The sequence below is a fragment of the Talpa europaea genome, assembly GCF_964194135.1.
Source record: "Talpa europaea genome assembly, chromosome: 1".
Taxonomy (NCBI): Eukaryota; Metazoa; Chordata; class Mammalia; order Eulipotyphla; family Talpidae; genus Talpa; species Talpa europaea.
Genome location: NC_140073.1, coordinates 8,211,383 through 8,226,303, shown reverse-complemented (window position 1 = coordinate 8,226,303; position 14,921 = coordinate 8,211,383). Strand labels below are relative to the sequence as shown.

The 14,921-nt window shown below is 38.4% G+C and overlaps 2 protein-coding genes across 2 annotated transcripts; both read right to left on the bottom strand.

Annotated features, from left to right (window-relative positions):
• Positions 1-1,242: 1,242 nt before the first annotated feature.
• LOC311170706 (olfactory receptor 5AN6-like) lies at positions 1,243-2,190 on the bottom strand (the record flags this gene model as incomplete). The annotated part of the gene is made up of 1 exon (XM_084233089.1): positions 1,243-2,190. The coding sequence occupies one exon, from the start codon at positions 2,188-2,190 to the stop codon at positions 1,243-1,245; it is 948 nt and encodes a 315-aa protein (XP_084089215.1).
• Positions 2,191-9,615: 7,425 nt separating this feature from the next.
• Positions 9,616-10,563, bottom strand: LOC311170697 (olfactory receptor 5AN6-like; the record flags this gene model as incomplete). The annotated part of the gene is made up of 1 exon (XM_084233076.1): positions 9,616-10,563. One exon carries the CDS (start codon positions 10,561-10,563, stop codon positions 9,616-9,618), a length of 948 nt encoding a protein of 315 aa, XP_084089202.1.
• Positions 10,564-14,921: the final 4,358 nt, after the last annotated feature.

Genomic DNA, 14,921 nt, shown 5'->3' with positions numbered 1-14,921 from the left:
GACTTTATAAATTACAAGGCACAGAGATGGCTCAGTGATTAATTTTTAATAAATTCAAAATAAGAAAAATTTAAACACATTTTCTTAGACACTGTCATTTCCATGGGTCACTTTCTTTGTCTCTTTCATTTCCACATGCCTAAAGAACAGCAGTTACAGAAATGGTGCCTTCCCAAGAATGTTATCTAGGACTAGATACTTCCCAGTCTCTTTCTTTTTAAAAAAAATTTGTATTGAGCCATCCTTCACCTATTATAAAATTGATTCTCTGGAAATGTGCTGTTCAGTGGTGTTTAGGATAGTCATGAGTTTTGCAACCATTACCACAATTAAGAATATTTTCACCAAAAGAAACTCTAGACCCTAAGGGGTTACTCCTCATTCCTTTGCACATCTCAGCCTTAGGCAAACGCTGACCTACTTTCGGTCTCTGCAGAGGTTCTTAAGCTGAAGTTCTCAAGTTAATAGAATCATATAGTGTCCAGTCCTTTGTGACTGAGTCACTTAGCATGTTCTCCGGGCTCATCTATGCTATAGCCTATGTAGGTACTTTGTTTCTTTTTTATGGCCAAATACTGTGTGAATATGCCAGACCTTTTCCTTTTGACCCTCCCCATTCTTCACATGCAGAGCTCCCCGCTCTTTCTGTGGGAGATGTATACTGTGTTTTCCCATGACTATTTCCAGCTGTAGTGTTCTCTTTGTTGAAAATTCCAACATCTGAAGATTTTTCATATCTCTTTACAAGGATTATTTTTTCCTTAATGATTCTATGGGGACCTGACCTCACAGGGAGATGTGTGATTTTATTTTAGTATAAACTGTGTTCTTTTGTCCTTGAATCTAATCTGTGGGAATTCGTGCTTATTGACACTGAGGACAAAGTCCTCTGGGAGTTGCTTGAGATGTGGTGTTGATGAGGTGTTTGAGAAAGATGTCTGCAGTGTGAAGCTCTGAAAGGCTATGGTATGGTCCAACACTGAGGCACTAAAGACTTATGTTAGTATAACATTGACACATTAACAGCTTTGTGAGGACTCTGCTGGTGTAAGAAAGTCAACTGCCAAGACACAAAGAAACCATGGATTTGCATGGTCCTAAACCAAGCCTGGTTTAAGACAGGTCTCACTTGCAGTTCTGCTAGTGCATCTGTAAGGATGAATAACGTTAAATGTATTTCACTTGCTTAGTTTAGCCTAGAGACTTCCAGTCACTGGGGTCACTAGCCCACCTGACACTTAATTAACTGTGGCAATGGGAAAATGTCCTCTTCTTACACCTCTTCAAGGCATCTTTGATTTCCTTGTTCCTCAGACTGTAGATCAATGGGTTCAGCATGGGGACCACCACTGTATAGAAGATTGAGACCATCTTGTCATAGCCTACAGATTTATTTGTGCTAGGGTGCATATAGACAAAAAGTCCTGATCCAAAGAAAAAGGTCACTGCTGTCAGGTGAGAAGCACATGTACTGAACATCTTGGACCTGCCTTCAGCTGAGCTGATTCTCAGGATGGTGGCAACAATATAAACATAAGATATCACGATGACTAAGACAGATAGCACACCAAAGATCACTGCTAACACATATTTTATGACTTGGAGGGAAAAGGTTTCAGAGCAGGCTAGAACTAATAATTGAGGCATGTCACAGAAAAAATGGTTGATGACATTGGGGCCACAGAAATCAAGCTGAAGTAAAGCACACAGTTGGATTGTTGCTCCAAAGAGACCAGATATATAGGATCCAACCACCATCTGCACACAGAGAGTGGGAGACATGATGGCAGCATAGAGCAGAGGATTGCAAATGGCGGCATAGCGATCATAAGCCATGGCTGCTAGAAAACAGCACTCAGTCAGATCCAGGATGGCAAGGAAGAAATATTGCACAGTACACCCCATAAAGGAGATGGTTGTCTGCTTCTTGAAGAATTCTGAGAGCATTTTAGGGGCTGTGCAGGTAACACAGCACAAATCTAGAAAGGATAAGTTGCTGAGGAAAAAGTACATGGGTGTATGTAGGTGGGAGTCCATCCTAATCACGGTGATGAGGCTCAGGTTCCAGGTCACTGCCAAGAGGTAAAGGCCCATGAAAACTATGAAGAGAGTAATTTTGAGCTTGGGGAAATCTGAGAAACCTAAAAGGATGAATTTGGTGACTGTTGTACTGTTCCTTCCTCCAGCCATTGTCTTGCAATTTCTTCAATCTGCAGAAACATCCTGAGCTAATTATTGATTATTTAAATTCATGCAAATTATTTGTTTTCAACATAGTTTCATGTTTTGGAACAAAAACTTAACCCATAGGTATGGATAATTTTTTAAACAATATAAACAGTTATAAAATCAATTTTAAAAATCATTGGGAATCCTATTTCCCAACTACACTTAATATTCGGGAATTTATTTATGCACCCATGCAATTGTGTACACACATACACACACATACACACACACAGATGTAGCCAATATGTTTTCTAAAAATTGGTACCAATTTACACAAATACCAAGATTTTTATGACAATATCCCTTGGCATCCCATTATCAACACTGCCTGGAATTATTTAGATTTAATCTTGACAATCTTGCAGGTAAAAATATCATTGAATTATTTCCTTATTTGCACTTACTTTACTGACTTGCTCACATATATTTTTCCCCATTTGTTGAGAACATTGTTTATTATTTGTTGTTGGAGCTTTTTACATAGCAGGTATCATAACTCTTCTCCTTCATAGATCTTCCTAATCTTTTCCAAGCTTGTTATTTATTATCAATATTGTTTATCAGTATTTTCTATACAGATTTCCTTTATTGTTTGGTAGTGATCTTACTGTGACATTTTTGGTTCCTAGCCTGGCATACTGAAAAAGATTTCTTGACACAATTTCACAGACTCTTTCCTACATTTTCATATTTACCTTTTCAATTTTTGGAACATTTTTGCAAATATTGTCACTTGTCCACAGTTAATTATATGATTTCTCCATGGATTAAAGTCACTACTATGATGAAGATATTTCATCTGCTCAAGTTTTAATCTGTCAGGCATGTATCATCAATAATCTTATATAACATTTCATAATTGCTTATATTATAATTTGCCAATAAATGATAGGCAGCAGCACACTCTAATGTATATTTTCCATGACTACATTTTGCTTCAAACTCAAATACACAATAAACACAAGGCACAATAATAAAATGAATTGTGATATAGTAATGTTCCTACCATATAAAATTCACAAGACCTTTTAATCAAAAAATCATAATATGTCATCTAATCCCAAAAGCTCAGCAAATAGAAGCTATGAGCTATTTCCCCAACATTTAAAATATTTTAAAACATGCTACTTTCTTAAATATTTATAATGTCTCTTTTTGACAACAGGTAATAAAAATGTTCATAGCTTTGGGTGCAATAACTTTTTTTTTTAAGGAGAAATTTTTTTTTCTCAAAGGACATTTTATTTTTATTTTTAAATAAATTTTATTTTTATATTCCCCATATAATTGAAACCCCCTTATTTTGACCCCAATCCCCTCTCCCCTCCCCCCACACTCCATAGAGTGTCTCTGGTTCATAGTTGTTTGTTGATTTTGATTTTCACTTTCTTATAGTTATTCATTTTCCTGGTCCCCTATTTAAGTTTTCTAGATTCCTGCTCTGAGTGAGACCATCCGGTATTTTTCTTTGTCTTTCTGACTTATTTCTCTGAGCATGATCCCTTCCAGCACCATCCATGTTCCTGCAAATTGCATGAGTTTATCTTTTTTGATTGCTGAGTAATATTCCATGGTGTATATGTACCACATCTTCTTGATCCAGTCATCTATTTTTGGGCATTTGGGTTGTTTCCAAAGCTTAGCTATTGTAAACAGTGCTGCTATTGTGGATGCAATAACTTTTTAAGAAATGTCCTTCTAGGGGCCTCCCTGGTGGCCCAGCGGTTGAGCTTTGGGTTGTGAAGCTTCAGGCAGCCACTGCAGCACAGGTTTGATTTCTGGCCCCTCGGTTAGGATCCCTCATGGCCCGCAGACCTCTCCTGACCGCCCCCCCACCCCCGCAGCAGTGCACTTCTCCTTCTGCTCTCTGCTGTGGCTCTGGTGAATTCTCTCACCCTCCTGTGCTTCTGACTGTAGCCAGTGCATGTATAAATAAATAAATAAATCTTAAAAAAAAGTCCTTCTAGGAAATATTCTAAATATTTTTATAAAATATTTTTCTGCCACTTTATGATACAATGATTACATGCATTTTAAACTCATAAAATGTGGTCAATAATATTATCAATAAATTGAGCATTGTCTTATTTTGAATATGAAAATTTTATGTGGTCATCAACACATTGTATTTCTACTCTCACTTTTATTATAATTTGGTAAGTTTGGAAGTCTTGTTCTCTCTGGGTGTCCATCTAGTATCAAATGCCTCCAAGTAAAAAATTACCAGCATTTCAGAAAGCTACATAGGATCAATGAAAACATTTTGGAACTGTGAAGCCATTTTTCTAAAAACTCAAGATAACTGGTCTATTCAGGATCAACAATCAACCAAATTAAGTGGTTGGTATCACCGAAGACTACTTTTTTTTAAATAAAATATTTTATTTTATATAATGCTTACATTAGTTTTCATTTTTGCATAATGTATGCATTTTCATTTTGGTTATATTCCCCATACAATTTCCACCCCCTTTTTCTGACCCTAATCCCTCTTTTCCTCCCCCTCTCCCCTACTGTAGTGTGTGTCTGGTCTGTACTTGCTGAAGACTACTTTTTAATTGAGTAGGTCATTTTATGGTTAAGCTCAGGCACAATCCTCAACAATTCACACAATCTCATTCACACATCTCATTATTCTCACACAATCGGCCATGCTTGTCTTAATATACGTATGGAGAATCTGAGGCACAAGGTGAGCACCGACCTTGTCAGAGGTCAGGCAGCTGGTGAGCGACAGAGCTGAGATTTTTAACCCAGTTTAGTAACTTCAAAATTCCTACACTGAACATAATACTAAGTGAATGGCAACTAGAGTCGAAAATATTGGTTGAATCATGTTAAATTAGCTCATTATTTCTTAATAAACTCAGCTCTGGATAATCAATCTTTTGACAGCATGAGCCTGGTGGGGGTGGATATTGACATAGTAAATGAAATCACACAGGGTCACAACCTGTTGTGCATAAAATGTACAAAGTAAAATTATTTTGGAATTTGAAATCACCCTGAATTCTCCTTACAATAGCAAGCTCCTGAATTCAAACTATCACTCCCTTAACTGTACACCTTTGTTTTCATTACAGTTCTTTACTGGGGGAAATATTCTACTTCCCACCAGAAAGGACCTGAGCTTTGCTCGTGTCTGTAGCACCGGGAGAAGACAGGAGGAGGGTGGAGGGACCAGGCTAAGTGGAAGAGGGAGGTTCCCTGTCAGGAGTCCTGTTGATCAAGAGCCATTGCGACGCCATCTTGGGCCACCGTGGACCACAAACCTCAGACAGATGTGGAAGGAGGTCGGGAAGGAGGGACGCCGATGGCTGTGGACTCCATGGGAGTGCGGGAATTCTGGGCACATGCCCTGGCCCCCCAGTGCTCCAGGGCATCCTGTGCTCCAGGCACCCAGGAAAGTGATGGAACACTTACGTTCAGCCATCTTTAAAGCCTTCCTAGGAGGATCTTCCACCTCCAAATTCTGCTTTGGCTGCTCAGTGCCCAGTCAGCCGTGAGAAGAGAGACGCCTGCACCTGCAGTTTGCTTAAATGCCTCCTTGGGATCCGAGGTGAAGCGAGGAGAGTTAATTACCCTGTCCAGGTAATTGTCCTCCAGTGTAATGACAGCAGGAACATGTAAGAGATTTCCCCTGCTGATTCCACACTCACTGTATGAATCCTTCAAGTTTAGAAAATATTTTTTTAAAGATTTATTTATTTATGCATACAAGTGCTGGGGTACAGCCAGAGATGCGGGGGTGAGAGGATTCACCAGAGACAAGTGGGGAACAGAACAGGCAGACTGACTGAAACACACTGCTGAGGGAAGCAGCGGGGGAGGCAGGAGAGGTCGGCTGTGCCATGTGGCTTGCTCCCTGGCCAACTGGGTATGGAAATGGTGCTGCAGAGGCTGTGGATTGCTTCATATGTGGTTCTTAACCCCTTGCGCCACAGGGAGGCCCCAAGAACTCATCATTTTTTATCACTGACTTATATCACATTGCATTGTGTATAATTACCAGCTTTTTTTTTGCTTTGATTTTTTAATTTTACTTAATTTTAAACTAACAAGATTAAATCAACATGATTTTTGAATTTTACTGTACTTCCTTATGCTTCCCCCTCCATAGGATTTATTTTTATATTTTATCAAGGTTAAGGAAAGATTTTATTATAGTCATAGCATTTCTGTACTTCTCCAAAGACAAAAAAAGACTCAGAGGTGGTGAACCTTTAGGATGAGGAAAGGTATAGCTCCTGGGTCCATGGAGTTAGCTTCTAAAACAAGCACATCAAGACATCTAAAAAGAGAATCCCAGCTGAAATGGCAGCTTTGGGGACCAAAACATCTTATCTGGAGTAGAGGGAGGGTGGTGACATTCTGTGCCCTTGGGCCATGCTGTGGGCAGCACACCTTGTCCCTCATTCATTTGCTGGGTCACTTCTGCTAGTGTGAGCTGAGCTTCCTTCTTCTCATTGTAAGATGAGGGGCTCAGCATCACCTTTCACCAAGACTAAATGCTCAGGTATAGAAACACACAAGTCGGTATCCTTACGGTCACTAGTCAGACTCTCACACTCTACACAGGTTACTTTCTCAGTTATTTTACTATAGATTCTTGGGATGTGCCTCCCTCTACTGGTTAATGAAATTCTAACAAGATTTAACCTCATTATGTCTCATTGTAATCACAGCATGTGTTAATTTAGCATTTCAAAATAAAAACATTTTATACATCATTGACAATCAGAAAAAATAAAAAAAAAATTACAATAACAAATAAAACTTAAATGTTAAAGAATAAATATCACAAATTTCTCTCTTTTTTTCTGGAAATCACTTAATCTTTTGAAGACAATCACATAAAGAAATAGACATTGGTATTGAGTAAGAACATCCACTGCAAAAAGATTCTGTTTTCCTCCAAATAACTTAGAGATTCAACAAAATAAGGCTAAGACCTTAGAAAAGGAAGGAAAATCTACTTTCATTTTAAAATAGACAGGGATAGAGGATGAATATTACATGACTACATTACCCAAAAGTATAAAAGCTTACATCAGAATGTGTCACCTCATTTTTTCTTCACTTGCCCCCTGATTCATGCTGAACTTTTACCCAAAAGGATCAGATGTGCCAAAGGGACTAGGTCATTTTTACAAAGTTTGCACAGATACAGTATATCCCCACCGAGTCTGGTGTGACTCACTGGAGACAGATGCGTGAGCTTGGTAGAGCTTGGTAACTCTTCAAACATAAGAGCAAGTCGGGTGTGAGAATCCATATGCTTAGAAGATTGAGGGTAAATCTGGGGACCACCTCTGGCCAGGTTCTGACTTAAAAATTAGCAACTAGTCTACTCTGGCATAGTTATTAGGGGAAAGCAGGAAGTGTGGCACCCAGGAGTGGGCAGCCTTATTTAAATTAAAAATAAGAGAGAGAAATGACCATTTCAAGGAAACCTATGGTGAATCTCCTTATTTCTTTTTTAACTTAATATATTTTATATCATTCTTACACCATTTTCATTTTTGCACAATGTATGCATTTTCATTTTGGTTATATTCCCTATACAGACCCCCCCCTTATTTTGACGCTAATCCCTGTTCTCCTCACCACCCCCACTCAAACTACTAAAGATAGAGCTTCCATATGATCCAGCAATTCCACTCCTAGTATTTACCCAAAGAACACAGAAACATCAATTCCAAAGAACCCCTGCACCCCTGTGTTTATAGCAGCACTGTTTACAATAGCTAGGCTTTGGAAACAACCAAAATGCCCAAGAATCTCTTTATTTCTACTTCTTACCAAAGGGGCTGCCCCTTTCCTCCTCTTCAATTCCTCTTTGGCTCAGTTCTGCCCCAAGAACATGGGGTTATCCAGTAATGTGTCTTGTTGGTGAGTGTCTTGTTGGTGAGTAATACTCTCTGGAACCTGCCAGAGCATAACACGGTGGGAGGGATTGCTGTGGGCCTGGCAGTACCAGCCAATCATTGCTCTGCCGACTGAGTGCTGAGCTGGTGCCCACATCAGAAAAGGGCATCTGCCTCTTCTGCAAGAAGGTCCTTCACGTTCTGGAAAGCATCTTGGAGTTAGCGCGCCCTCTTCTGTTGGTGTAAAGAAGAGCAGCTTCTTTCGTATTTACTTGAATGATGACTATAAATTACAAGGCACAGAGATGGCTGAGTGATTTATTTTTTAATAAATTTAAATGATGTATTTTAAAAAACATTTTATTAGACACTGTCATTTCCATGGTCACTTTCTTTGTCTGTTTATGACCACATGCCTAAAGAATAGCTGTCACAGAAATGGTGCCTTCCCAAGAATGTTACCTAGGACTAGATACTTCCCAGTCTCTTTCTTTTTAAAAAAATTTGTATTGAGCCATCCTTCACCTATTATAAAATTGATCCTCTGGAAATGTGCTGTTCAGTGGTTTTTAGTATAGTCATGAGTTTTGCAACCATTACCACAGTTAAGAATATTTTCACCGAGGAAACTCTAGACCCTAAGGGGTCATTCCCCATTCCTTTGCACACCTCAGCCTTAGGCAACCGCTGACCTGCTTTCTGTCTCTGCAGAGCTGCCTAAGCTGAAGATCTCACTTCAATGGAATCATATAGTGTCCAGTCCTTTGTGACTGAGTCACTTAGCATGTTCTCAGGGCTCATCTGTGCTACAGCCTGTGTAGGTACTCTCTTTATTATGGCCAAATACTGTATGAATATGCCAGACCTTTTCCTTTGGACCCCCCCCCATTCTTCACATGCAGAGCTCCCCACTCTTTCTGGGGGAGATTTAGTCTGTGTTTTCCCCTGACTATTCCTAGCTGCGTGTTCTCTTTGTTGAAAATTCCAACATCTGAAGATTTTTCATATCTCTTTAAAAGGAATATTTTTTTCTTAACGATACTGCAAGTCTTGACCACATAGGGAGGTATATGATTTTATTTTCCTTTTTAGTATAAAATGTGTTCTTTTGTCCTTGAATCTAATCTGTGAGAATTCTTGTATATTGAGACTGAGGAAAAAGTCCTCTGGGAGTTGCTTGAGATGTGGTGTTGATGAGGTGTTTGAGACAGATGTCTGCAGTGTGAAGCTCTCAAAGATGATGTTACAGTCCAACACTGAGGCACTAAAGGCTTGTATTTGTATAATATTGACACATTAACAGCTTTGTGAGGACTCTGCTGGTATAAGAAAGTCAACTGCCAAGACACAAAGAAACTACGGGATTTGCATGGTCCTAAACCATGCCTGGATTAAGACAGGCCTCACTTGAGTTCTGCCAGGGCATCTGCAAGGATGAATAAGGTTAAATGTATTTCACTTGCTTAGTTTAGCCTAGAAACTTCCAGTCACTGGGGTCACTAGCCCACCTGACACTTAATTAGCTGTGACAATGGGAAAATGTCCTGTTCTTACACCTCTTCAAGGCATCTTTGATTTCCTTGTTCCTCAGACTGTAGATCAATGGGTTCAGCATGGGGACCACCATTGTATAGAAGATTGAGAACATCTTGTCATAGCCCACAGATTTATTTGTGCCGGGGTGCAGGTAGACAAAGAATGCTGATCCAAAGTAAAAGGTCACTGCAGTCAGGTGAGAAGCACAGGTACTGAACGTCTTGGACCTGCCTTCAGCTGAGCTGATTCTCAGGATGGTGGCAACAATATAAACATAAGATATCACGATGACTAAGACAGATAGCACACCAAAGATCACTGCTAACACATATTTTATGACTTGGAGGGAAAAGGTTTCAGAGCAGGCTAGAGCTAATAATTGAGGCATGTCACAGAAAAAATGGTTGATGACATTGGGGCCACAGAAATCAAGCTGAAGTAAAGCGCACAGTTGGATTATTGCTCCAAAGAGACCAGATATATAGGATCCAACCACCATCTGCACACAGAGAGTGGGAGACATGATGGCAGCATAGAGCAGAGGATTGCAAATGGCGGCATAGCGATCATAAGCCATGGCTGCTAGGAGAAAGGACTCAGTCAGACCCAGGATGGCGAGGAAGAAGTATTGCACAATACACCCCATAAAGGGGAAGGTTGTCTGCTTCTTGAAGAATTCTGAGAGCATTTTAGGGACTGTGCAGGTAACATAGCACAAATCTAAGAAGGATAAGTTGCTGAGGAAAAAGTACATGGGTGTATGTAGGTGGGAGTCCATCCTAATCACGGTGATGAGGCTCAGGTTCCAGGTCACTGCCAAGAGGTAAAGGCCCATGAAAACTATGAAGAGAGTAATTTTGAGCTTGGGGAAATCTGAGAAACCTAAAAGGATGAATTTGGTGACTGTTGTACTGTTCCTTCCTCCAGCCATTTTCTTGCAATTTCTTCAATCTGCAGAAACATCCTTAGCTAATTATTAATTATTTAAATTCATGCAAATTATTTGTTTTCAACATAGTTTCATGTTTTGGAACAAAAACTTAACCCATAGGTATGGATAATGTTTTAAAACAATATAAACAATTATAAAAGCAATTTTAAAAATCATTGGGAATCCTATTTCCCAACTACTCTTAATATTTAGGAATGTATTTTTGCACCCATGCAATTGTGTACACACGCACATACACACACACAGACACACACACAAAGATGTAGCCAAATTGTTTTCTAAAAATTGGTTCCAGTTAAACAAATACCAAGATTTTTATGACAGTATCCCTTGGCATCCCATTATCAACACTGCCTGGAATTATTTAGCTTTATCTTGACACTCTCCCTGGTAAAATATTATTTCATTATTTCCTTATTTGCACTTACTTTACTGACTTGCTCACATATATTTTTCCCCATTTGTCGAGAACATTGTTTATTATTTGTTGTTGGAGCTTTTTACATAGCAGGTATCATAACTCTTCTCCTTCATAGATCTTGCTAAATCTTTTCCAAGCTTGTTATTTATTATCAATATTCTTTATCAGTATTTTGCTATACAGATTTCCTTTATTGTTTGGGAGTCATCTTACTGTTACTTTTGGTTCCTAGCCTGGCATACTGAAAAAGATTTCTTGACACAATTTCACAGACTCTTTCCTACATTTTCATATTTACCTTTTCAATTTTTGGAAGATTTTTGCACATATTGTCACTTGTCCACAGTTAATTATATGATTTCTCCATGGATTAAACTCAATTCTATGATGAAGGTATTTCATCTGCTCAATTTTTAATATGTCAGGCATGTGTCATCTATCTGATCTTATATAACATTTCATAATTGCTTATATTATGATTTGCCAATAATTGTTAGGCAGCACACTCTAATCTATATTTTCCATGTCTACATTTTGCTTCAAACTCAAATACACAATAAACACAAGGCACAATAATAAAATGAATTGTGATATAGTAATGTTCCTACCATATGAAATTCACAAGACCTTTTAATCAAAAAATCATAATAGGTCATCTAATCCTAGAAGCTCAGCAAATAGAAGCTATGATCTATTTCCCCAACATTTAAAATATTTTAAAACATGCTACTTTCTTAAATATTTATCATGCCTCTTTTTGACAACAGGTAATAAAAACGCCTATAGCTTTTGATGCAATAACGTTTTAAGAAATGTCCTTCTAGGAAATATTCTAAAATATTTTTATAAAATATTTTTTCTGCCATTTTATGATACAATGATTACATGCATTTTAAACTCATAAAATGTGGTCAATAATATTATCAATAAATTGAGCATTGTCTTATTTTGAATATGATTTTTTTTGTGGTCATCAACACATTTTATTTCTACTCTCATATTTATTATTATTTGGTAACTTTGGAAGTCTTGTTCTCTCTAGTATCAAATGTCCATCTAGTATCAAATGCCTCCAGTAAAAAATTCCTAGCATTTCAGAAGGCTACATAGGATCAATGAAAACATTTCGGAACTGTGAGGCCATTTTTCTAAAAACTCAAGACAACTGGTCTATTCAGGATCAACAATCAAGCAAATTAATTGGTTGGTATCACCGAAGACTACTTTTTAATTGAGTAGGTCATTTTATGGTTAAACTCAGGCACAATCCTTAACAATTCACACAATCTCATTCACACATCTCGTTATTCTCACCCAAGTGGCCATGTTTGTCTTAATATACGTATGGAGAAACTGAGGCACGAGGCGAGCACCGACTTTGATAGAGGTCAGGCAACTGGTGAGTGGCAGCGCTTAGATATTTAACCCAGTCTAGTAACTTCAAAATTCCTGCACTGAACATAGTATTAAGTGAATGGCAACTAGAGTAGAAAATATTGATTGAATCAATATTAATATTTGGGAACATTAATATTTGGGAATCAATATTAAATTAGCTAATATTAAATTAGCTCATTATTTCTTAATAAACTCAGCTCTGGATAATCAATCTTTTGACAGCATGAGCCTGGTGGTGGAGGATATTGACGTAGTAAATGAAATCACACAGGGTCACAACCTATTGTGCATAAAATGTACAAAGTAAAATTATTTTGGAATTTGAAATCACGCCGAACTCTCCTTACAATAGCAAGCTCCTAAATCAAACTGTCACTCTCTTAACTGTACACCTTTGTTTTTGTTACAATTCTTTACTGGGGGAAATATTCTATTTCCCACCAGAAAGGACCTGAGCTTTGCTCGTGTCTGTGGCACCGGGAGAAGGCAGGAGGAGGGTGGAGGGACCAGGCTAAGTGGAGGAGGGAGGTTCCCTCTCAGGAGTCCGGTTGATCAAGAGCCATTGCGACGCCATCTTGGGCCTCCGTGGACCACAAACCTCAGACAGATGTGGAAGGAGGTCGGGAAGGAGGGACACCGATGGCTGTGGACTCCATGGGAGTGCGGGAATTCTGGGCACATGCCCTGGCCCCCCAGTGCTCCAGGGCATCCTGTGCTCCAGGCACCCAGGAAAGTGATGGAACACTTACGTTCAGCCATCTTTAAAGCCGTCCTCTGAGAGGACTTCCACCTCCAAGTTCTGCTTTGGCCACTCAGTGCCCAGTCAGCCGTGAGAAGAGAGACGCCTGCACCTGCAGTTCACTTAAATGCCTCCTTGGGATCCGAGGTGAAGCGAGGAGAGTTAATTACCCTGTCCAGGTAATTGTCCTCCAGTGTAATGACAGCAGGAACATGTAAGAGATTTCCCCTGCTGATTCCACTTTCACTTTATGAATCCTTCAAGTTTAGAAAAAATTTTAAATCAATGAACCACTAGAATAGAAATGCGTCTTGTGCATTATCCAATTTAAAATCTTTCATTATTGACTGAATTTTTTTCAGTCTTCCTCTTATATACTTGGAATGTCATAATGTCTGTTTCACACACATGTTATAAACACACACTTGAATGGATCGTGAACATAATAAATGATCATAATGTTATATGTCTCTCTTTAAGCAATTCATCTCTACTGGAGTATTTCCTCTGTTGAATTTTACACAGAATGCAAGGTTTGGGTGTTTTTTATGAAAATTATTTCTGGCATCAATGTCCAATCAGATAATATCCTTAAAACAAATTTCTAGAAAAGAACATTGCTCTATTGCTACAAGTATGTTTTCCATTTTTATTTCATTTTATTTATAATTCTCTTAGCATTAAATAGAAACACATCATCTTTTTAATAATGTTTATTGAAGTAACACTGCGTTATAACATTATATAAATTTCAGGGGTGCATCGTAATATAAATAATCTGTATCTACTACATTAAGCTCACCACTGAAAACTCACCTTTATACTTCATCATGCAATCGATTCCTTTCACCTAACTTACCCATCCCAATTCCCTCTTCCCCTCTGGCAGCCACAATTTTGTTCTTCTAGTCTAAAAGTTATTTTACTTTGTTCATTAGTTTTGCTTCATTATCTTCCACATGAGAGATATCATATCCAGCTGCCCTTTTTAATCTGACTTATTTCCTTAAGCCCAATATCTTCTAGGTTAATCCATGTTGTTGCAAATGGCAGGATTTCATATTTTTATAGCCCAGTAGTATTCCATTGTGTATATACACCATATTTATTTTATTCAGTCATCTGCTGATGGACATTCGGATTGTTTCCAATTCTTGTGAAGGTTATGGATAAGACTGTGATGAACATATACCTATTTTAAGTGTCCAGTAATTCTGAGTAGATTTATAAAATTTTGTAATCCATTTTTAGAACATGTCCATCACCTGAAAAAAAAAAAAGTCCCCCTGCCTATTAGCAGTGCACTTGCATTCTGGAAAAAGAAATTTGAACAGGGTACTATCTCTAAACTTCAGTCTTTCATTTATGATTTGAGGTGGCATGAGTCCTTAATCTTAAAAGGAAGATGCAAATGTCATACATATGGGGATAAGGAGAATGACATTTGCCTATGGAGTTCACAACTCTGTATTTTTCCATCTGAAATCCTGTGGTGACAGACAGCAGCAACAAAGACTGAAAATCTAAGCACTGTTGAAAATTCTGGGTGGCGTCTTTAATTATTCTGTTGTTTTGGGATGTAGCCTATTACTTCTTTGAGTAGCTACCTTTGCCATGGTGACAGGGCATCTCAAGCTTTTGCTGCTCGATTCCTAAGTTTACCAGCCTGCTCTTCACCCTGGCACTGCTCAGACCTTTTTAAAATAAAGAATTATTCTCTCCCACCAAGGGTAGTTATTCAGCTATAGTTCTTTTGGAACTTGGCTCCATCAGTGATGC